General features: G+C 42.3%; 3 protein-coding genes across 5 annotated transcripts; 1 reads left to right on the forward strand and 2 right to left on the reverse strand.

Annotated features, from left to right (window-relative positions):
* Positions 1–1,455: 1,455 nt before the first annotated feature.
* LOC139665891 (odorant receptor 131-2-like) lies at positions 1,456–2,379 on the reverse strand. The gene has a single exon (XM_071544922.1). The coding sequence runs from the start codon at positions 2,377–2,379 to the stop codon at positions 1,456–1,458; it is 924 nt and encodes a 307-aa protein (XP_071401023.1).
* Positions 2,380–12,109: 9,730 nt separating this feature from the next.
* On the reverse strand, positions 12,110–13,078 carry LOC139665729 (odorant receptor 131-2-like). Its single transcript, XM_071544809.1, has one exon. It carries the CDS (start codon positions 13,076–13,078, stop codon positions 12,110–12,112), a length of 969 nt encoding a protein of 322 aa, XP_071400910.1.
* Positions 13,079–18,901: 5,823 nt separating this feature from the next.
* On the forward strand, positions 18,902–22,686 carry diabloa (diablo, IAP-binding mitochondrial protein a). 3 transcript variants are annotated; one of them, XM_071544863.1, is made up of 6 exons: positions 18,902–19,057; positions 19,568–19,704; positions 19,911–20,032; positions 21,066–21,176; positions 21,395–21,491; positions 21,952–22,686. In XM_071544863.1, the coding sequence occupies exons 1-6, from the start codon at positions 18,921–18,923 to the stop codon at positions 22,158–22,160; spliced, it is 813 nt and encodes a 270-aa protein (XP_071400964.1). In that variant the 5' UTR covers positions 18,902–18,920; the 3' UTR covers positions 22,161–22,686. The 3 variants fall into 3 exon arrangements, with proteins under 3 accessions (XP_071400964.1, XP_071400956.1, XP_071400972.1); XM_071544855.1 differs by having other exon boundaries at positions 18,906–19,057; positions 19,568–19,700; positions 19,907–20,032; XM_071544871.1 differs by having other exon boundaries at positions 18,906–19,039; positions 19,556–19,704.
* The last annotated feature ends 1,767 nt before the right edge of the window (positions 22,687–24,453 follow it).

The raw sequence follows: 24,453 nt of genomic DNA on the forward strand, positions 1-24,453 counted from the left end.
AGAGAGAGACTATGGTGGTGAAATCTGGGGCCCTCATTTCAAATGCAACTATGAAACCTGGGACAAAAGCCCAACTGAAATTCTGCATTTGAAATTCTGCAAAAACATATTAGGTGTGCACAGAAAGAGTCCAAACTGGGCTTGTAGAGCAGAGCTGGGGAGATTCCCTCTGCTAGTACATATAGAGAAAAGAGCAGCTAAGTTCTGGAGCCAGTAGTATCCCCACAATACCGCACTGACACACTGGAGGAGACACCCAGAGAGAGACCCCTTGGAATACCTGACCAAAAAACACCGACTAAACCTAATCACACAACCACCATTGACAAAATTCAAACAAACTTATAAACAAAACTGAATGCTTCCAAAACCTTAAAACAAATTACAATTTAGCCAAGTATCTGATCAGAATCAAACAGCCCAGACAGAGGAAGCTGCTGACAATGTACAGACTCAGTGACCACCAACTAGCTATAGAGACGGGCAGGAGAGACCAGCAGCTAGAGACGGGCAGGCACAGAAGAACCTGGCTGCCAAGAGAAGAAAGAGTGTGTGTGCACTGTGACTCAGGAGAAATAGAAAGTGAGGAACACTTCCTTCTCTCCTGTACCAAGTATGAACACATCAGGGACACATACTTTTCAAAAATCTCTGAAAGAATAGAGAACTTTCAAAATCTCAGTATCAACGAAAAAATGGGTATCCTACTTGGAGAAAATGTTGAAACAGTACAACTCTGTGCTCAGTATGTGATGTCATGCCATAATCTAAGAAAGACATCAACTCTGTAAACTCTTCTTTAACTTTGCTTTTTTGTAATCATCACTGTTATTGTTGTTACTGTCCAGAAATACTCTATGTGATGGTATATTTAATATGCAGTTTAATTCATTTTATTTTACTTTACTTTATTTCTATCTCATTTATGTTTGAATCTATGCTTTGGCAACATGTGCAGATGTACATCATGTCAATAATGTACATCTTGAATTGAATTTAAATTGAAAGTAAACAGATAAATGATATCCTGATCTGATATCCAGTCATTTCAAATTGAAAATGATAAAGGGAAAGAAGGAGAAAAGATGCAAAGAAGGAGACAGTGCAAAACTCAGATTAATTTGTGTGAGATTATCTTTATTGTCTTTATCAAAAGCCATGTAATATTGCACTTGAGGGTAATAGTTGCATGGGATATTTATAGCAATATAATCACATTCACACTCATAACAAGAGACGGGCTAATGTGTAAACATGTTCAGAAAAATTCAAAAATGATTCTAAAACCTAACTATGAAGAAAGTGAATTGTTGCAAGAGGACATATTCAATAATTTCATTCACGTTTCAATAAAATAAGAATTTCAATAAATAAGCTATGAGCATGTGTAATGACAAATTATTTCCGTAGCAAAAGATCATAAATCTAATTTGCCAATCAAAGATAATCTGAAGATTATTTCTTATACAAGCCAAAGAAGGCATAGTATTTTAATGCAAGAAAAAACTTTTCATCCCTGAGGCCATAAATGAGAGGACTCAGACATCTAGGAGCGAGAATAAAAGTTATATAATTAAAGTACCTCACATTAATGAATAACATTAAATCAATCTGGAGGACAGCAGCCTCTATGAATGGGCACCACATTTGGATAAGACACAGGAGCAGCTGGAAAGCGTGCAGAACCACAGTTCGAAGCCCTTTCCTTGTTGAGTTTTTATTCTCTCCTGATGCAGCTTTGGCAACTTTCATTATTTTAACATAGGAGAACACAATGGTGACAGACATGATCAAGAAGTACAACTGGTGCACAGCTGACCTAACATGACCCTGCCACCTGTGAAGGATGAGCATCTCCACAGAGCAGATCCTGTACTGGGTGTAGAGGCTATAGGTGGCTGATGTAAAGAAGATGAAGAGAGTGATGATGATGGGCATGGAGCCGAGGCTGTGGATGATGAGGATGCAGTTCAGAGCTCTGCGTGTGGTGCACAGCTCTCCGTGGCGCAGCGGCATGCAGATGGCCACATAGCGCTCCAGGGTCATCGCTGTTAAAGTAATTGGTGTGACACATGTGTGCATAGACAACACAATACAGAGAATAAGACACAACCAAACTTGCATGGGAAAATTATAATAGTTCAAGATGAGCAGGATATCAGCCAAGATTAAGAACAAGCAATCGGACAGTAGTGTATTAGCAAAGAAGATGTAGCGCATGTTTGTGCGAAAGCAGTCCTTCTTAAAAAAGGTTATGATGAGCAGAGAGTTGATGCAAAGGAAAACTGTGACCAGAACCTGTACTACAATGACCCTGTCATAGATATGTTGCCTTAAGACCTCACCACCAACTGAATGTACTGAGTTGTTATCAGCCATATATTCCTCTGTTGTAACCAAATACACAAGGGTTTTAGGCACTGGCACATTTCAGTTGGCTTTGAAGACCAAGACAAAATTCAAGACTTAAAGTACCATTATCTAAATTGTGTCATTCAATATCATCTGAAATCCTTGCTTCAGAAAGATAAAGGTTTTGTAAAGTTCACTGCCCAGCTGCTTTTTGGTGAGCAGTTCTGAAGATGAATCTAAAGCGCATGTTGTTTGCTGAGCTCTGTGCAGTCTTCTGACAGAGAGCTGTGCCTCGAGACTTTATAGCAGTGACTAGAGCACAGTGACAATAACACCAAATACAACTTTTCTGGCCACAATGTCGTCATCACCACTCACTGCTAATACACCTCATAGGACATTTATATTTAGATACATGGAGACTCAGGAGTTGGGCTCCTCCTAGTTTTCCCACAGAACTCCATAGGAGGATTATCTGAAAACTAATGTACTACTAAAGCTCTCCATAACAATGAGGTATGGTAGTAGGAGGACAATTTTTTGGCTGATACAGCATCCAAAGCCTATATCGTGTTTATAGTCTCTATATGCATCCCAAACATGCAAGTAACCAGCATGACACGTATAAACAGACAAACACTACCAGTCAAAAGTTTGGACACACCACTGTTTTCCACATTTTAAAATAATAGTAAAGACATCAAAACTATGAAATAACATAAATGGAATTATGCAGTCACCAAAAAAGTGTTAAACAAATCAAAACTAAACTGGAGCTGACAGTGCCCTGGGAAGACTGCTTAGAAGAAGCCTTTGAAAGGAAGCTCGCCAAGTATGAGGGACTAGTCAGCAGCTGTCAACAAGCTGGATGGAGAGCAAGGTGCCTACCGATTGAAGTCGGATGCGGGGGCTTTGCAGCCCGATCCCTGTCCAGAGCATTCAGGTTTTTGGGCATCGAGGGAGTGAGGAGGATAAGAGCCATTTGCAGCACCACCGAAGCGGCAGAGAGAGCCTCAAGATGGCTGTGGCTCAAGAGAGGAGAGCCATGGGGGCAAAGTAGCTAGCTAGCCAGCTGCACACAAGCTGAGGTCTGATCAGCCTCAGCTGGGTCGCCTGGATGAGGATGTATGATGTTGAAAGACCCGAAACACCCAATGATTCCAGGAACATTACTGAAGATGTGTCCAGAAGCATCAGCAGATGTATTTGCACACCTATATACTGTATGTTAGTTATAGTGGTATGAACATTAAAAGAAAAAATGACTTCAACTAGTTTCAATACAAAGATGCAATGTAATAACTTTCTGAATGGTATTTGAAGAATGCAAACTGAATGCTCATTTTGTGTGTGATATGCAGCATGGATTCATAGCATGTGTTTTCCCATATGACTATTTAAATAGTGTACATAAGAAAAAGGGCTCAGATCTAAAGCAAATGGGTGTGCTGAGTTTCAGCAAAGTTTGAATTTTCTAATGTAAATGCCAAACAAAGCATTATCATGTTGTTCATACCTTTGTTTAAAACTTGACTGTACAACTGCACCAGACTGGATCATACTGCTCCTGTGTGTGCTAGTTTGATTTGCACATACATTTTGGACTTGAGTCAATGTTGGGCCTGAGCGCTCGCCAAACGGCCGACAGTCGACATCAGGAGGGAATATCACACTGACAGTGGCATTCTGCCGCCTTGACTTGTTTTTCTCCATGCAGATTCAGACCCTACAATGATAATGATGATGATAATTAGACAACTGTGTGTGCTTTTCTGTGGCAAAGGAACTCCCGTGAAAATAATTAAAAGTGACTGTTAATTGGTTCATTAAATATTTAAAAGACTGCGCTGTTGATTTAGACTCTGAATAGAGATAGGGGAAACAATAGTTGAATACATTTTTAATAGTTGATGATGAAACAAATTAAAATAAATTATACAAATAAATATAAACAAATAAAGATTGTATTTATTATTTTCCACTGCCCAAAAATGTTAAAAACTTTAGGTTCCTAATTTCTAATTCCCCTATATCCAGTAACCAAGGGTAATAAAACTCAATTTTGGTTAGTAACTTACTTAACTGTGTGACGTTTTTGACCCACCAACATTAGCGGATTGTTTATGACTAACTTTGAGACACTCTGCCATGTCCTTAATGCATCCTCTTGCATCTCCCCGTCACACATCTTTATTTAGTATAATATGGAATTAATGGATGACAAATGACTGAGTTCAAGGCCTTGGATACAGTATCAGCCAAAAATGTTTAGGGCTGGATCATGGTCCCGCGAGGCCCTGCCCCCCCCCCCGCGGTCAGCTCCCACTGTATGTGCCGTGGTGTTGGGGGGCCCTTGCGGTCAGCTCACACTGTATGTGCCGAGGTGTTAGGGGGTCCTAGTGGTCAGCTTGCGCTTATGTGCCGAGGGGCCCTTGTCGTCAGCTTGCACTGTACAGTATGTGCCGAATGACCCTAGTCGTCAGCTTGCACTGTATGTGGCGAATGGCCCTAGTGATCAGCTTGCACTGTCATGGGACCGGCTGTTCCATTGCCTGCCTCACCTCCTGACCTGTCTGCCTCTTCTACCCTTCTCTGATCTATTGTCTGTTTGTCTGTGTGTCTTGTCTATGTGTTGTGTTTCTAGGTCCTGTTGACCTGCACCAGCTGAACTTAATTCACAATTACTCCAGCAACATATATACCAGTCACCTTCCCCTCAGTCCCTGTCAGATTGTCTAGAATGTCTTGTTAACCTAGCTTTCCCACATTTCATGTTCCTATTTGTATTAATTGGTTATCCGAATTCTGCCTTGTCTGACTCTGCCTTTGCCTGATCCCTGCCTGGTTTGGTTGCCTTTTTGTATTTTGCTACGCTCAGTAAAGTACATTTTTTCATCATTTTTCTGCCTCCAAGTGTCTGCATCTGGGTCCTAGTCTCTGCCTATCACAGAGCAATCTGGCCAGTATGGACCCAGCAGACACCGACCAGCTTCGTGCCGCTTTATCTGCCCAGGGAGTTGCCATTGGTCGCCATGAACAACAACTGGACCGGGCGACAGAGGGGCTTCAGGAGCTGGCTCTCCACCTCGACCACACGCTGAACGGACTCCTTGACCGTCTCCAGAGTGTTTCTCCTGCGGCCACTACGCCAGCAGACGGTTCCACGGGTCTCAACACCCCGCCGCCTGGATTTCCTCACCCTCCAGTGCATCATGAGCGCCGACTTCCACCTCCTGAACGCTACACTGGAGAGCCCAGTAACTGTCGCTCTTTCCTGGCCCAATGCTCTCTGATATTTCAACTGCAGCCCTCTGGGTTTCCCACTGAACGCTCCAGAGTGGCTTATATCATCTCTCTGTTGACTGGACAAGCATGGGAATGGGCCACTGCAGAGTGAGACCGGCAAACTGCAGTATGTAGAAGTCTGACTTTTTTCATTTCTGAGATGAAGAAGATTTTTGACCACCCAGTTGTGGGTAGAGAAGCAGCCCAGAGACTGTTCAGGTTACGGCAGGGAGGTCGCAGAGTTTGCCATTGAGTTTCGCACTCTAGCTGCTGAGAATGAGTGGAATCAGTCCTCCCTTTTTGATGCTTTCTATCAGGGCTTGTCTGAACAATTAAAAGATGAACTGGCTTCAAGAGAGTTGCCTCCTAGCCTGGATGCTTTGATAGCTTTGGCGATACGTATTGACAACCGACTGCGGGAATGACGGTCGGAGAGGTCTTAATAGGCAGTCACTCTACAAGAATGACAAGTTTCCTCTCAGCTCTGCTGTGGTCGGCAAGCGATCCACAGAGGGGAGGTTCGTCAAAGGAATGGGGGAGGCATCTGCTGTTGAACCGATGCAACTGGGGAGAGCTAAATTGGACCCCCTGGAGCGCCAGAGACGGATCCGGGAGAAGTGTTGTCTGTACTGCGGGCAGTCTGGACACTATGCCGCTTCCTGGCCAGCAAAAGGGCGGGCTCACCAGTAGAGGAGAGACTACTGGTGAGCAATACTACTGTCTCCCTAACCTCCTCTCGTTTCCCTCTGCAGGCGTCTCTCCTTCTCCAGCATCAGATGTTCACGGTTGCTGTCCTGGTGGATTCTGAGGCGGACGGGAATCTCATCGACACCACCCTGGTTCTGCAGCTTGGCATCAAGACATCAGCCTCCCTAAATCCTCGCCTGCCCGTGCCCTGGATGGTAGGCTCTTCAAGGCGGTTACCTTGAAGACAGTCCCAGTGGAGCTCATAATATCAGGTATTGGGGTTTCCTTGGCTTCAGAAGCACAATCCTCAGATTGACTGGACCACCAATTCCATTGTGGGTTGGAGTGCTGCCTGTCATGCTTGTTGTTTGCGTTCTGCCCTGTTTGTTTCTCCTAGGTCTCCCACAGTTATGGAAGAGACAATTGACCTTTCTGGCATGCCAGAGGAATATCATGGCCTGAGGGAGGTTTTCAGCAAGGGCCGGGCAATGTCGCTTCCTCCTCATCACCCCTATGACTGCGCCATCAACCTCCTTCCTGGTACCACTCTTCCCCGGGGTCGTTTGTACTCTCATACGGCTCCTGAAGTGAAGGCCATGGAGAAGTACATTGAGGAGTGTCTAGCAGCTGGGCTGATTCGTCCCTCTTCATCCCCTGCGGGTGCCGGTTTCTTCTTCGTTGGCAAGAAGGATGGGGGGCTTTGTCCCTGTATTGACTACAGACCACTGAATAACATTACAGTCAAGAACCCACTACCACTGCTGTCCTCTGCACATGAGCTGCTTCAGGGAGCCACAGTATTTTCCAAGTTGGATCTACACAACGCCTACCATTTGGTCCGCATCCGGGAGGGGGACGAGTGGAAGACGGCGTTTAATACTCCTAGTGGCCACTATGAGTACCTGGTAATGCCTTTTGGTCTCACCAATGCCCCAGCTGTTTTTCAGGCTCTGGTCAATGATGTGTTGAGAGACATGCTTAATAAGTTTGTGTTTGTCTACCTAGACGACATACTCATCTTCTCCAGGTCCAAGGAAGAAAATGTTCGACACATCCGCCAAGTGCTGCAGAGGCTGTTGGAGAACCAGCTGTTCTTGAAAGGAGAGAAATGTGAATTCCATGTGTCTACAGTTTCTTTCCTGGGCTTCATTATCTCCACAGATTTCTTCAAGATGGATCCTGCCAAGGTTCAGGCAGTGAGAGACTGGCCCCAACCCATGACCTGCAAGGGGCTTCAGCGGTTCCTGGGGTTCGCCAATTTCTACCGCAGGTTCATCCGGAACTACAGCACTATGGCTGCCCCCCTGTTCTATCACTTTTAAGTGGAACATGGAGGCCAAGGAGGCTTTCCAAGGTCTCAAGGCTCTGTTCACCTCTGCCCCTGTTCTGGTTCACCCGGACCCAACCCGTCAGTTTGTGGTGGAGATTGATGCATCGGATGTTGGAGTGGGAGCTGTCCTGTCACAACGCGCTGCCAAGGATGGTAAGCTTCATCCATGTGCCTTCTTCTCTCACAAATTCTCTCCCGCAGAGAGGAACTATGACATAGGCAACAAGGAGCTGCTCGCTGTCAAACTGGCCCTGGAGGAGTGGAGACATTGGTTGGAGGGGGCAAGCCAGCCATTCCTGGTATGGACTGACCATAAAAACCTGGAGTACATTCAGTCTGCCAAACGTCTCAACTCCAGGCAAGCTAGGTGGGCTCTTTTCTTCACACGATTTGATTTCACTCTGTCCTATAATCCTGGATCCAAGAACACTAAACCAGATGCTCTGTCACGTCAGTTTGGGTTGGAAGCTGAGGATTATGCTCCTAAGCCCATTCTTCCAGCATTCTGCACGGTGGCGGTGGTGTTGTGGGAGGTTGAGCAGAGGGTCAAAGAGGCACTCCAACAACAGCCTGGTCCATCGACTTGCCCAGAGAATCGCCTGTATGTTCCTGACACTGTCCGGTCCTGTGTTCTCCAGTGGGGGCACTCCTCTAGACTCACCTGTCATCCTGGGGTGGGCCGGACACTTGCTTTCTTCAAACGCCGGTTCTGGTGGCCTTCTATGGAGAGAGATATCTGGTCCTTCATCGCCGCCTGTCCGGTATGAGCCCAGAATAAATCTTCCAACCAGTCACCCTCAGGTCTGCTTCAGCCCCTGCCCATTCCCCATCGACCATGGTCCCATATATCTTTAGATTTTGTCACTTGATTACCCCCTTCTGATGGTCACAGTACTGTGGTAGACAGGTTCTCAAAGGCTGCTCACTTCATTCCACTAACCAAACCGTCATCAGCGGACCGTCATCAGGTGCCAGCTCCTCGGTATCAGCCCGGACAGAAGGTGTGGCTGTCCACCCGGGATATTCCACTCAGGGTGGAGTCCCGTAAACTGGCACCCAGGTTCATTGGCCCATTCCCCATAAGGAAGGTAATCAGTCCTGCTGCTGTCCGTCTGTCTTTACCTAGGACTTTTCGCATTCATCCCACCTTCCACGTTCCAGGATCAAGCCAGTCCAGGAGAGTCCTCTGCTTCCGCCTCCACCCCGTCTCGTCGATGGCCATCCCACCTATACTGTCAAGAAGCTCTTGGATGTGCGGCGTCGAGGGAGGGGCTTACAGTACCTGGTGGATTGGGAGGGGTACGGTCCAGAAGAGAGGTCATGGGTGCCTGTTACACCCGGCCTAGGGGAAACATCGGGCATAGCATAAAAGTGACTCCCCTCCTTCCCCACTCCCAAGGATGACTAGTGCCACAGCAGGTGCAGTCGAAACAAAAGTGATTTATTTATCACGGCAGCGAAAAAGCGTCAGGGGGAGCACAGCCAAAATAACAAACACAACAACCTGAAATTATAACCACTAACTTACCTAAACAGCAAAAGAAAACAAAGAAAAATACAAGCAGCTTACCTGCCTCCCTAACATAAACAGGAGAAAAAGGAAACAAAGGAAAAGGCTTCCCACCCCTACAGCTACCAGGACTGCTCTTTTAGAAGTTATTTACATTTTGTACAACAGAGATCAATCTACAGCACTAGGTCAATACGGCGTTCACTTGGTTCACTACAGCACAGCACGGTCTGGTTGGGAGCCAGGAAGAAGGAGTGAGCCGGCATCGGACAGACGCCCCTTTTAAAGTAGGCGCCATTAGTCTCCCGTCCAATCACCAGCCGCCACCTGCAACTCAACAGACTGGGGAAAACACACAAACAGGGTGAACACCGCCACCCACAGGCAGGGAGGGAGAACAGCCGAAATACAAATACACTCAAATACAATATAATACAATCAAATACAAATTATGACCCAGGGTCATAACAGTGCCAGCTCGGAACATCTTGGATCCCTCACTGATCAGGGAGTTTCATAAGAAGCGTCCTGACAAGCCTGGAGGGTCATCCAGTGCCAACCCTAGGAGGGGGAGTCCTGTCATGGGACCGGCTGTTCCATTGCCTGCCTCACCTCCTGACCTGTCTGCCTCTTCTACCCCTCTCTGATCTGTTTGTCTGTGTGTCCTGTCTATGTGTTGTGTTTCTAGGTCTTGTTGACAGCTTCAATCAGTCCAGCTCCTCCCTGCACCAGCTGAACTTAATTCGCAATGACTCCAGCAACATATATACCAGTCACTTTCCCCTCAGTCCCTGCCAGATTGTCTAGTGTGTTAACCTAGCTTTCCCGCATTTCATGTTCCTATTTGTATAAATTGGTTATCTGAATTCTGCCTTATCTGACTCTGCCTTTGCCTGGTTTGGTTGCCTTTTTGTATTTTGCTACGCTCAGTAAAGTAAATTTTTTCATAATTGTTCTGCCTCCGAGTGTCTGCATCTGGGTTCTAGTCTCTGCCTATCACATGCACTGTATGTGGCGAATGGCCCTAGTGGTCAGCTTGCACTGTATGTGCCGAGGGCCCTGCTGTTCAACATCCTTTGGCAGTCTCGCGTCGCGGGGCCTGAGGCTTCGGAGGCTCCTGGCAGTCCGAGGCCCGGGGCACTGGCCCCACTGGCCCGGTCCATAATCCAGCCTTGCCTCCAACCACCATACGTCATTGTATTGTATTGTATTGCATTGTATATCATTTTATTGGCGTAGTTCATGGAAAACGTTCCTATGGTGTTCTGTGGGAAAACGAACCTAGGGTCACTATACAGGACTAGGCATGTGTGTAAGAGTACAAAAACACTGAGGCTGTAAAGTCCATTACACAGCTAAAATACTGGATTTCAAAATGCAATTTGTATTTTGATGCAAAATGTCACAGTTTTGGGGATGAGCAGACTGTCTCACATGAAAGTATCAACAGCCTGGTAAATTTCACGAAGTTGCATCTAAGGATTACATCAGCCAAAGATTTCTTTTCATTACATGACTTTAAAGTTTTGAAGTTTATTTGTCCCATGTTTTTTTGCCCACCTGAATTTTAGGGATTGAAAACAAAAGATTTTTTTCTACCATGCAAGCAAAACAGTTCTTTTACCTCACACAGATTAGTGTGTTTACACAAAAAAAATAGAACTCTCACTGTCACAATACTTTTGCCACTGATTGAGTTGTACTGTCTACCTCTGAGGCAGTTTCAGTGCCATGCAAAATATTTGTGAAACCTCACAATAAGTTTTTGACCATATCTGGCGTAATGAGGTTTGTTTCTTGTTTGTTGTCCAAAAAAACTCATGGTGGCACAGGTAAACTGGGAATAAGTAGTATAGACTATTTGCTCTTTAATATCAGTTAATGAGGTTAAACGTAGAGTGTGATGATAAGAGACTCTAATGAGTCCCAGAAGATGATCTGCTGGGTGGTTACACATCTTGAATTTATCTAATACCTTTCTATAAACATGTGTTCGCAATCAAACTAATTGCTCAACGTGGGATATGCAGTAGAAAACATTGGTCCCCTCTTCATAACTCACATGAGATCTACTGTTGTGCTAATGGGACTAATGATGCTAATAATTGTTGCTTGTTAGCCAGTAAACACCTCAGCCTGTCACAAAAATGTTAATTAGAAAAAGTTAATTATTAGTTAATTCTTTGGTCTAAAAGTTTTAAAACTCAAAAGCACTCTCAAACATAAAGGCAACATGACATTTACATCAAAAGTACTTACAATCTAATGAAAACCAATTAATGAAAACAACTTGTTGTGTAAGTGGGTCACAACACTTTTATTCTCAAGCCATGTGGTATTGAAGATACAGTTAAGGGCAGTCATTGAAGACATGATAGGATAACACACAATCTTTGTTGTATGATATTTATAAATATTTTCAAAATCTAAAAAGACAGAGAAAAGTTGTATTTTTCAGTTCAAACTGTATGCATGCCTGACTGCTCTCTCATGATGACAATTCTTTACTGAAATGTAAGATGTTGCAGCTTTTCCAGCGTTAAACATTTGTGGTATTAAGCGCATAGATGTCAACATGGACGAGACACCAGTGTTTCACTCTGACACATGACTGGTGAGTATAGTGAGTTCGGGTAGCTAAATGAGTCTTGAATCAAGTTCCTCTCAGTCTTGATTTGGTTGAATCTTACCTCCCACCCCGTGCTAAACCTCTTTCTGCCCTGTAATCCTGCATTAAGGCAACTATTACTGTGGCCACTAAACACATGCACACACGCACTTCCCTCTCCAGTCAGTCAGATCAGCAGTCACTCCATATCTTCCATAACAGGCTGAAAACTCCAGGAAGTGGGCCTACCTCACATCACCCTCTTCCCACTGGATGTTAGAGAGAGAGCGAGCAAAAGATCATAAATCTAATTTGCCAATCAAAGAAAATCTGAAGATTATTTCTTATACAAGCCATAGAAGGCATAGTGTTTCAATGCAAGAAAAAACGTTTCATCCCTGAGGCCATAAATGAGAGGACTCAGACATCTAGGAGCGAGAATAAAAGTTATATAATTAAAGTATCTCACATTAATGAATAACATGAAATCAATCTGGAGGACAGCAGCCTCTATGAATGGGCACCACATTTGGATAAGACACAGGAGCAGCTGGAAAGCGTGCAGAACCACAGTTCGAAGCCCTTTCCATGTTGAATTTTTATTCTCTCCTGACGCAGCTTTGGCAACTTTCATTATTTTAACATAGGAGAACACAATGGTGACAGACATGATCAAGAAGTACAACTGGTACACAGCTGACCTAACATGACCCTGCCACCTGTGAAGGATGAGCATCTCCACAGAGCAGATCCTATACTGGGTGTAGAGGCTATAGGTGGCTGATGTAAAGAAGATGAAGAGAGTGATGATGATGGGCATGGAGCCGAGGCTGTGGATGATGAGGATGCAGTGCAGAGCTCTGTGTGTGGTGCACAGCTCTCCGTGGCGCAACGGCATGCAGATGGCCACATAGCGCTCCAGGGTCATCGCTGTTAAAGTAATTGGTGTGACACATGTGTTCACAGTCGACACAATACAGAGAATAAGACACAACCAAACTTGCACGGGAAAATTATAATAGTTCAAGATGAGCAGGATATCAGCCAAGATTAAGAACAAGCAATCGGACAGTAGTGTATTAGCAAAGAAGATGTAGCGCATGTTTGTGCGAAAGCAGTCCTTCTTAAAAAAGGTTATGATGAGCAGAGAGTTGATGCAAAGGAAAACTGCGACCAGAACCTGTACTATAATGACCCTGTCATTGATCTGTCGCATTAAGACCTCACCACCAACTGAATGTACTGAGTTGTTATCAGCCAGTTTCTCTGTTGTAACCAAATACACAAGGGATTTAGGCACTGCCATATTTCAGTTGGCTTTGAAGACCAAGACAAAATCCAAGACTTAAAGTACCATTATCTAAATTGTGTCTGTCAATATCATCTGAAATCCTTGATCTGAAAGATAAAGGTTTTGTAAAGTTCACTGCCCAGCTGCTTTTTGGTGAGCAGTTCTGAAGATGAATCTAAAGCGCATGTTGTTTGCTGAGCTCTGTGCAGTCTTCTGACAGAGAGCTGTGCCTCGAGACTTTATAGCAGCGACTAGAGCACAGTGACAATAACACCAAATACAACTTTTCTGGCCACAATGTCGTCATCGCCACTCACTGCTAATACATCATAGGCCATCTATATTTAGATACATGGAGACTCAGGAGTTGGGCTCCTCCTAGTTTTCCCACAGAACTCCATAGGAGGATTATCTGAAAACTAATGTACTACTAAAGCTCTCCATAACAATGAGGTATGGTAGTAGGAGGGCAATTTTTTGGCTGATACAGCATCCAAAGCCTATATCGTGTTTATAGTCTCTATATGCATCCCAAACATGCAAGTAACCAGCATGACACGTATAAACAGACAAACACTACCAGTCAAAAGTTTGGACGCACCACCGTTTTCCACAATTTAGAATAATAGTAAAGACATCAAAACTATGAAATAACACAAATGGAATTATGCAATCACCAAAAAAGTGTTCAAGACACACTCAGAGGTATCTTATATTTTAGATTCTTTAAAGTAGCCGCCCTTTGCCTTGATGGAAAGGCAAAGGCTTTGGAAAGAAATTCATACATCGGCATCAACTTCACTATCTATATTTGTCTAAGAAACAAATTTCAAGCATTTAAGCATAAGCCAAATGGCTTTAAGATAATGATTTTTTGTTTTTTACATTCAATCAGGTGTGTCCAAATATTTGACTGGTAGTGTATGTGATTGGTAGGTATCAGATATTTTACAGCCGCTGTAACTGCAGTGTGTGACTGATCCTGATCCAGTTAGGCATGTTTGGGAAGTTAAAATGCCATTTTGTACACAAAACTGGATGCTCTGGCGTAGGCATACATTTTTTAATTGCCAGTGAAGCTATAATGTATATACTGTATGTATAGGTGGGGACTCGAGTCACTTGACTTGGACTCGAGTCAGACTCGAGTCACAGTTGTAATTGCTTGAGACTTGTCTTTATGTATGAAGAGAAGACTTGAGACTTGAGTTGACTTGTGTTCTGGTGACTTGGGACTTGGCTTTGACTTGTACTTTGATGACTTGAAAAGGTTTCTAAAGTCTTGACAAAAGATCTTGTGTGATGAGATTTGTTCCAGCAGACGACTGAATTAAAAAAAAAAATTCTGAATTTGTACGGAATGATTGAATTTATTGAAGTTGAAACTGAAATCAAACTCATGATGCTCTTACCAAGTTTTTATCCTATTAAAACCATATTACATTGTAAAGTCGTAGATATTTAGTTTTCTTCAAGATATTAAATTGATACTGGACTCTTGATTTGTTCTGACTTGACTTGCTCTTAAGACTTGAGACTGACTTGGGACTCGAGTGAAGCTGACTTGGTCACACCTCTGGTAATAACTTTCTGAATGGTATTTGAAGAATGAAAAGTGAATGCTCATTTTCAGGGGCCACAGTGTGACGTAACTGTCAGTCATAAAGTTTGCCTGCAGAAATTAGTGTGTGATATGCAGCACAGATTCATAGCATGTATTTTCCTATATGACTATTAGTGTACATAAGAAAAAGGGCTCTAAAGCAAATGGGTGTGCCGCGTTTCAGCAAGGTTTTTTTTTTTTTAATGTAAATGCCAAACAAAGCATTATCATGTTGTTCATACCTTTGTTTAAAACTTGACTGCACAACTGCACCAGACTGGATCATACTGCTCCTGTGTGTACCAGTTAAGTTGTTTTGCACATAAATTTTGGACTTGAGCCTGAGCACTCACCAAACGGCCGACAGTCAACTCAGAGACATCAGGAGGGAATATCACACTGACAGTGGCATTCTGCAGTCTTGACTTGTTTTTCTCCATGCAGATTCAGACCCTACAATGATAATGATGATGATAATTAGACAATTGCCTGTGCTTTTCTGTGGCTAATTAACTCCTGTAAGATAAATATTTAAGAGACTGCACTGTTGATTTTGGCTCTGAATGGAGACAATAGTTGAATACATTTTTAATAGTTGGAAAACAAATGATACAACTAAAGATAAACAAATAAAGATTGTATTTATTACTTTCCACTTGGATGTTTTTTCCACCTTTATTTATTCAGGGGGAGTTTCACTGAGAGCAATGCTCTCTTTTTCAGGAATGCCCTGATCACATTCACACACAGATTCACACCTGGAAGCTGACCAGTACAACCACAGTCTGATCTGCTGGCCACTGAGCAGCTCCACTGGAGCGGTTGGGGTTAAGGGCCTTGCTCAAGGGCACATCAGTGGTGGTAATGAGGGAGGGACAAGCGCTGCTTTTTCACTTTCCCCACCCAGATTTATCCTGCCGGTCCGGGGGATTGAACCGATGACCTTCCAGTCCCGATTCCTAATTCCCCTGTATCAGGTAACCAGGAGTTTTGAAACAAATACAATAAATTGCAGTCATGAAAACTCAATTTTGGATAGTAACTTGTTTAATAGTGAAGTTTTTGAACCACTAACATCCTCTTGCATCTCACCGTCACACATCTGTATTTGGTATAATATAGAATTAATGAATGACAAATGATTGAGTTCAAGGCCATGGATCCAGTATCAGCCAAAAATGTTTGCCCTCCAATCACCATACGTCATTGTATGGGATCATTTTTAGCTGTGTAGTTCATGGAAAACATTCCTATGGTGTTCTGTGGGAAAACGAACCTGGAGGAGGCAGCTGAGGTCACTGTATACAGGACTAGATGTGTGTAGGAGCGCAAAAACACTGAGTCAGTAAAGACCATTACACAGCACAGCTGGATTTCGAAATGCAATTTGTATTTTGACTAAATGTCACAGTTTTAGGGCTGAGCAGACTGTCTCACATGAAAGTAGGCTATCAACAGCCTGGTAAACATTGGCCCACCTGAAATTTAGGGATTGATAACAAAAGATTTGTTTCTACCATGCAAGCAAAACAGTTTGTGCTTTTACCTCACACAGATTAGTGTGTTTAAAAACACACAAAAAAATACAACTCTCACTGTCCCAATACTTTTGCCACTGATTGAGTTGTACTGTCTACCTCTGAGGCAGTTTCAGTGCCATGCAAAAATATTTGTGAAACCTCACAATAAGTTTTTGACCATATCTGGCGTGATGAGGTTTGTTTCTTGTTTATTGTCAAAAAAAAACTGCAACTCATGGTGGCACAGGTAAGCTGGGAATAGGTAGTATAGACTATTTGCTCTTTAATATCAGCTAATGAGGTTAAATGTAGAGTGTGATGATAAGAGACTCTAATGAGTCCCAGAAGATGATCTGCTGGGTGGTTACACATCTTGAATTTATCTAATACCTTTCTATAAACATGTGTTCACAATCAAACTAATTGCTCAGCATGGGATATGCAGTAGAAAACATTGGTCCCCTCTTCATAACTCACATGAGATCTGTTGGGCTAATGGGACTAATGATGCTAATAATCGTTGCTTGTGAGCCAGTGAACACCTCTATCACAAAAAGTTAATTAGAAAAGTTAATTATTAGGTAATTCTTTGGTCTAAAAGTTTTAAAACCCAAAAGCACTCTCAAACATAAAATGTGCAATGTGACATTTACATCAAAATACTTACAATACAAAAATCTAATAAAAGCAATTAATGAAAACAACCCGTGTACGTGGGTCACAACTCTTTTGTACTCAAGCCATGTGGTGCTAAACATATAGTTAAGGGCGGCCATTGAAGACATGGTGACACATAATCTTTGCTGCATGATATTAATAAATATTTCAGTCACAGCAGAGTTGTACTTTTCAGTTCAAACTGTATGCATGCCTGACTGCTCTCTAATGATGACAATTCTTAACTGAAATGTAAGATGTTGCAGCTTTTTCCCAGGGCTAAAATTGGTTGTCTAAAGGGCACAGGTGTCCACATGGATGAGACCCCAGTGTTTCTCTCTGACACACGACTGGTGAGTATAGTGAGTTTGGGTAAATGAGTCTTGAATCAAGTTCCTCTCAGTCTTGATTTGGTTGCATCTTACCTCCCACCCTGTGCTAAACCTCTTTCTGCTCTATAATCCTGCATTAAGGGAACTTTACTGAGGCCACCAAACACACACACACTTCCCTATCCTCCAGTCAGTCAGATCAGCAGTCACTCCAGATCTTCCATCACAAAACTCATGAAAACTCATCTTTTCAGGAAGTAGGCCTACCTCACATCACCCTCTTCCCACTGGATGTTATCCCCTTTCTACTCACTCTAATTGCTCTTGAAAAATCCTTCTCTCACTTATTTTATTTATTTTCCTAGCATTTCAATTCAATTCAATTCAAGGTGCTTTATTGGCATGACAGTTCACAAACAAACAATATTGCCAAAGCATGTAACAAGAAATTAATCATCAATTAAATTATTAAATAACAAAAAAAAAAAATTAAGTAAAAGAAAAATAATTCCATCCCCTCCCATGTATTATTGTGTGTGCCTGCGTGTGTGTTGCTGTGCCTCCACTGTCTACTGACTATCATTGTTTCTGTGTTTATGTCACTTGTGTTTCTGAGGAAACATAAACCAGCAAAATATCACCTTATCCAATTAATAAAACAGAACTTTTCACATACATTCACATATTATGCTTCACATTTCTCATTCAGCTGTGTGTCCCTCTTCCCTTAAAGTGTGACAGCAATCTACACATTTAGCAGCTAATACTGCACACTGACTTTTCTCCCCATACAGGTAGGGCAGTTTGAGAGGATCAGGCAGATGGTTGAACTCTGGATAAATTCTGCCTATCCTCTCAAAATAAGTCTGTCTCACATGTTTGTATCTGTCACAGTGTAACAGGAAGTGAATGTCTGTCTCTGTCTCTCCCTGACAACAGAATAAACACAATAAACAAAACATTTCACTCTTTCATGATCGTTCTATGGTCACAGGGAGATTGTAAAGGCACTACAAGCCCTGACATTTGCACACCTTATTTTCAGCTGCTTATAATTATGGTGAAATAAAGGAATTGAAGCTGTTGTATCTGATATAAGACGCTCTGAGACAGTGTCCACTGAATGCTTATGATGTAAAACGTAAAAATGCATGACTGCTTGTGAGGATGATCCGCTGACTACGTTCATTCCCTTAAAACATTTTTCAAATTAAGGACAATACAAAAATGTCCCCGTTTCTCTAAAAGGTTTTATGCCCTGAACTCAAACTGGTCCTCCCTCACACATACACACACACACACACACACAGGGAGGGAGGGAGGGAGGGAGAGAGAGAGAGAGAGAGAGAGAGAGACTGTAGGCCTAACTACCAAGATATCAGTGTCTGCATCTGTACATAATGACTATCTCTGTGGGCCTCTTTCGGTCATGCCAAGTGCGTACATTTCAGGTCAAAGTAAACAGATCAATGCATTCTGCGTAATGAAAGGGGGCCCGGGCTTTATAAATACCCGGGGGACCTGGCAGGCTGCAGTTGTTCAGCAGACTGCAAGGCTGAAACGGAGAGAACAAGAGCATTCTGCTGATTTCACCACTAGAGGGCGACATATAGCTATCGGCTCAAATAAGAGGAAAGAAAACCTACATTAAAACAATCAACGACAAGTTTCTGTTGCCGTAGATAACATCAAATATATTCTGCAAGTGTAAAGACGTTATCGACATATATAATTTAACTGGCAAAATGCAAGCTGCCCGTCAATGTTCAATGTGTGCCAGCCGTGCCGCCGGGGGACTTCTGCAGAGTCGGACGGACATTTTACTGCTGCGGACCAACATGGCCGCGCTCAGAAGGGGGGCAGCCTGCCTCAGTTTCCTAAGGTAGGTTTGTTTATAATAGTTAACGTTACACTGGCAAAAGCGTGTATGGGATGTAAACACATACTATTCAATAATACATATCGTAAAAATCAAACGCTGCAACCGACTTTAATATTCAAAAAGAAGAATGTTTCGGTTAGGAGTGCAACTGCGAATAACGATAACAGGAAGTTAGCTAGAAGTTTAGCAGGGAAATTCTTATTTTTTTTCTTGACCTGAAATACGCTTTTACATATTTCTAGATTATAGACAATCACATAAAAGTGTGAGACAGAGTTAAAAGAAAGAGTGGCTGTACCGTTTACTTAAAAATAAGTTTTCGAGACCGCAGATTCAGGTTTGACCTCCCTAACGTCACCTTTAGCTTTGGCTGTTGTTTTGCCTGTAAAGTTGAATCGTGACGTTGCAAGTCGTGACAGCGCTGCTAAACTTTGAGCTGAAGCCGCTGGATTACACCTGTCATAACCGTGTAATAATCTGTTTTTTTAATCTGTCCTGGTTTTTCTACAGGAGTTCTGCCAGCGTCCTCTTCAGCAACAGAAAGCCTACGGTCCGGAGGTTGGGAAAATGGGCAGATATCGTGCACACAAGTATAGCGTCTTTGAGCGTCGGCGGCGCGCTGTGTGCTGTCCCATTCACACAGGTGGGTCACTCACCTACCAGAAATAATATGATGCTTGTGCCAGGCTTATATAGCTGCACTGATATGTTCATCCAGTATGAGAAACACTTAACTTATTCTTATGCTTCAAATTGTCCCAACATGGAAGAAACTAGAATCAAGCATAAGTTAACAAAATTGTCTTTCTTTCTCTTTCTCTTTCTCTTTCTCTCTGTCTCTGCATGCAGAAAGCGGAAAACCTCTCTCATGACTCCCTGATCAGAAGAGCAGCCTCAATGGTCACAGACAGTACAAGCACTTTCCTCTCCCAGACCACCTTGGCCCTAATAGATGCCACTACAGAGTATTCAAAAGTAAGTTTTTGATCTTGTATTAAACCTTCTTCCCAGACATTAGGATTGCCAGATTAATGGTATAAAATTGTGGGGGATTAATTCATCATTTGGAGGAAAACGTAGGGCTGGGCGATAATTCAATATTATCGTTTATTGTCTTTCAGTGGAATGATATCGGGATGATATGAAGATATTTTAATATTGTGACACACATTTCTGCTGTCTAAATTGATGATGACAAGCAAATTTTACTTAAAAACTCATAAAATAAGGTATGGTAGGAATATTATTTGAATATTTCTGTTTTGTTTGACATCACACCTAACATTACCATTCGGTTCAATGAGATGAACATTAATTTGATTATTTAACGTGATTTTGCATACATGAACCATATCGTGATATATATTGATATCGAGAAAAATCTTTGATTCTAATGATTATTGTGATATTGATTTCAACCATATCGGCCAGCCCTAGGAAAACGGTACCAAGAAATTAGTGTGACGAGGCACATCCACAATAATTTGCAGCTACATTATTTCAGCTTACTAGTCAGATGGTGGTGCATGATTGGTTTTGTGTTTTTATGATGAAAGGAACCAGACTACTGTAGATTTGCATGATCCAAACTATTTCATATTTCATCCATCCCTGTTTTTTTTTTGTTTTTTTTAAAGTGAAGTTAAGATAGGATCCACATGTTATTCTATGATTTGGGGTAGTTAAATCTGTATTTGTGAGTAATAACTGAAAACAGAGACCCCAACTTGTTTCTGTTATGTGAGCATTCTGAGCAATAAACACTTTATAGAGCTTCTCATTATATAATGAATTGGACATAGACTTTACACACTCATCAAGCATTTTTTATGCATCCAAACAATGTCATTTCATACTGAAGATAATGGCTCTGAAAAGTGGACATATGCCATGATTTCATGCAGACATAAAAAACACTGTGAAGTTAACAGTTAAACCCAGTTGCGCTGTACTGTTTTTGATTTTGAATGCCACTGACTGTGTTTTTCCTCCCTCTGTTTGCTCACAGGCTGTGCACACACTCATTGCTCTCCAGAGACGGTATCTGGCCTCGCTGGGAAAACTGACCCCAGCAGAGGAGGATTCGATTTGGCAGGTGATCATTGGCCAGCGTGCAAAGGTTAGTCTGTTTTCCTCACTGGGTAAATGTTGTTTTAAGAAACCTGAACATACCCTTCAGTTTTTCTGCTTAAACACGTTCATTTACTGTCAGCTTTTCACTCATTGGTGACAGATATGACAACAGACTTGAAACAAGACCCTATAAATGCTTTGCAAAGTAGTCATGAGATGTTTGTGGACTGTGATTGAGGTTTCTCTGTCTCTCTGTTCTGACAGCTTGATGACAAACTAGATGAATGCAAGCGCTTCGAGTCGACCTGGGTCAATGCTGTCAACCTGTGTGAAATGGCAGCCGAGGCAGCGTACATCTCAGGTGTGTAAAACACAATGTCTGAGTGGCCATATGAATCAAAGGAAGAGCTGAACCACAGCTTCAGATTGCCTATGAAGGATAGAATTGTTGAAGTGTTGAGCCGGGCGTTCCCAGGCTTCCCATAACAGTGACGAATACAGTCAATACTGAGAGACAGTGACGTGCCTATAGTATTTGTTGTGTAGCGGTATATCATCTGCTCAATGCTTTGTAGATTTTTGTTTGTGCCTCTTCCTATTCATGTTCTGTCAGTGTTACACTTTGGACAGTGTACGGATCAGTAGCTGCCAGTCAGCAGGGCTTTGAAATGAGGTGATGGTGTAGAACAAACTGGAGACGATGGACAGGAGCACCTGCTTAATGTCCTCACCTAATGTCCGCACTTGAGTTAGGGTTGTGTCAACTCTTGCCCTTTCCCAGCCGTGTGGCTCAAGGTGTGTTTGCCTCTGTGTGTTCCCAGGAGCCGAGCAGGCATCCATCACCGTGAGGACCAACATTCAGGTGGCCAAGTCCCAGGTGGACGAGGCACGCAAACTGTCAATGGATGCCGATAAGAAGTTGGCCGAGACTAAAGTGGAGGAGATCCAAAGGATGGCAGAGTACGCCTCCTTCCTAGAGAAGGACAGCGAGGAGCATGAGGTGCATGAGGCTTATCTACGAGAAGACTAAGAGAAATACCCAGCAAACCGTTGTCACAACAACCATATTCAACAGCTTTGAGCTCTCAGCAACTTTTTATTATCCCTATGGTGTTCTCCTTCTTTTTGAGTCTATAATATATTTACCTTGGTAATTTACCATGTCTCACTCTAAACAGATTATGTGATAAATGCTCTTGAAGTTGAGTGTAATTGGTTGTGCATTTTGGTATGAGGGGAATGTTGGATATTTAGTTTTGTTGAGTTCATTTTTATGTACTTGCATCTCTACACAAATGCAAAGCAACTGCAAGATTGAAAAAGTGAATCAAACAAATTTGCAAACAGACTTGTTTGTAATTCTTCACTTTCTTATAAATGTTTGATTATTTAAAACTATTTATTTGATTTAATGAATGTCAACTTGTTCTGGAGTGTGGAAGATGATTGTGTTGAATCTCCAATGTGTATTGTATCGCTGTGGGCTTGGCCACCATCGGATTACAATTTGTCTTTATTTTTTGTTATATTTTGTGGTTATGTTTCGTTGTAATAAAAACACTTTTTCATAAAACTACTGTTTGGCATTCTTTGTTTTCACTATTTACATTAACATCAGAAAACATAACTTAGCTGAGTAAATTTGATTGAAAATATATTTTGCTGGGGCCTTGATTTTTTTGCAATTCAATGTGCAATTCAGTTTACCTACATTACTGAAAGTTGTTTAACCATTAGTGAAAATAGAGGACAGTCCATGTTTTCTCTGCCCTGAAATGATTGCCCAAGGATGAGTGATTTGTGTGAAAGCAGCATGTGGCAGAAAATGTATTTTTCTCTCTCTAAACTGTTTAATCGTGGGTGAGAGAATACAGTATGTTTTACCTGACAAGTGTGTGTGCTGTCAAAAGCTCTGCCACTGTGTTGTCTAACCCTCTTGAGAACTACTCTGATGATAAAAGAGACCAGAGTCGTTTGTCCCTTTGTGGACTCAGCATACTGAATAGCACATTCTTTGTTCTATTCAATTAATGAAATGGAAGTGGCAGATTTGTCGCCTGCTATTGAGAAGTAATTTATGTTGTTGGTGTGAACAAGTCTTCCACACAGATTTCTAGTCGCAAATGAATTAATTTTCCAATGATTCCTGCTTCCTGCTTCCTGTTTCCCTGCGAACATTTATTTTTTTTGTTGTAGTGTTCCTTTACTTGGTGTTTGCATCTCTCTTTTCACTCAACACCTTATCTTCACTGCAAATTATCCATGCCCTTACTCTCTTGGATAGAGCTTTTAGGCTATTTCTCTTTCCCCCTGTCATCACTTAATCTACAATGTCACCACTGCCACACTGTGACAAAACAGAAAACAAAGCTCCCTACATCTTGTCATTACGTCTTTGTCAACCGTGAAAAACTGGTTGAGTTGTGACACTTTTATGGGATTTTTTTCTGAAATGCAACAATAAAAGGAATGTTTTCATAATTGCATAATTTTGTATGCAACAAGTGGGTTAGGAAAACTATCCAGAAGTAAAAAAAAAAAAATGTCTCAGATTCAGTTTCAGGCTGAGGATGTGTAGGGAGGACAGGTGGTCTAACTTGCAAATGAGATGAAGGCAGACTGTGAGCTCATTTGCATGTTTCAAGGACTTCACAACTTGCAGCTTCTTTTCACTTTGGACCAAAAGGATTTTTTGTTCAATACTGCCATTTCGCAGAGCAATAGACACATGATTTAGAAATTCAACCAGACAGCTAACAACAAAATGATCCTGCTGAGGCCTCGGACCAAAGACTTCCCTATTCCCCCATGCCTGCCTGCCTTGCTTTGTAAACTGTAATCCAGCAGATGGCGATCAAAATCCATTACAACAAAGCTTAATGCTGTTGTTACAGTTACATTTATAGCAATTCCAATTTCACATACAGTCGACTGAAAAGTCTGGTTTGTTAAGTTTATCTGTTCCAGACACTATTTTATATTTTATATTAAGTTACATTGTTAAGTTACAGTGTTATCTCATCAGACTTGACCCATGCTATTTTGTTTGGGGTCTATGAGTCTGATTGATTAGATTCTGCTGGGGGCCCCAAGTGCTCTTTTGGGTGTTTTTGGATATAAACATCTGGTCAGACAGCTCAGAGCAGAGAGCCATTAATTATGCTACCTGTGGCCTTTCGTTTCTCAATCAGTTTGTGCAGTTTGTTTGAACCCTAACTCAGTCATTTCTGTCACCATCTCCTCCTGCTCCAATGCTCATCTTCCCGGTATATTCCAAAAAACGGATGAAATACTTGAAGAAGAAAAAAAAATACACACCTAAC

Source organism: Centroberyx affinis, unplaced genomic scaffold, assembly GCF_046629955.1.
Source record: "Centroberyx affinis isolate AG114_WGS23_722 - 3 ecotype Tasmania unplaced genomic scaffold, CSIRO-AGI_Caff_v1 ptg000249l_1, whole genome shotgun sequence".
NCBI classification, from domain to species: Eukaryota; Metazoa; Chordata; class Actinopteri; order Beryciformes; family Berycidae; genus Centroberyx; species Centroberyx affinis.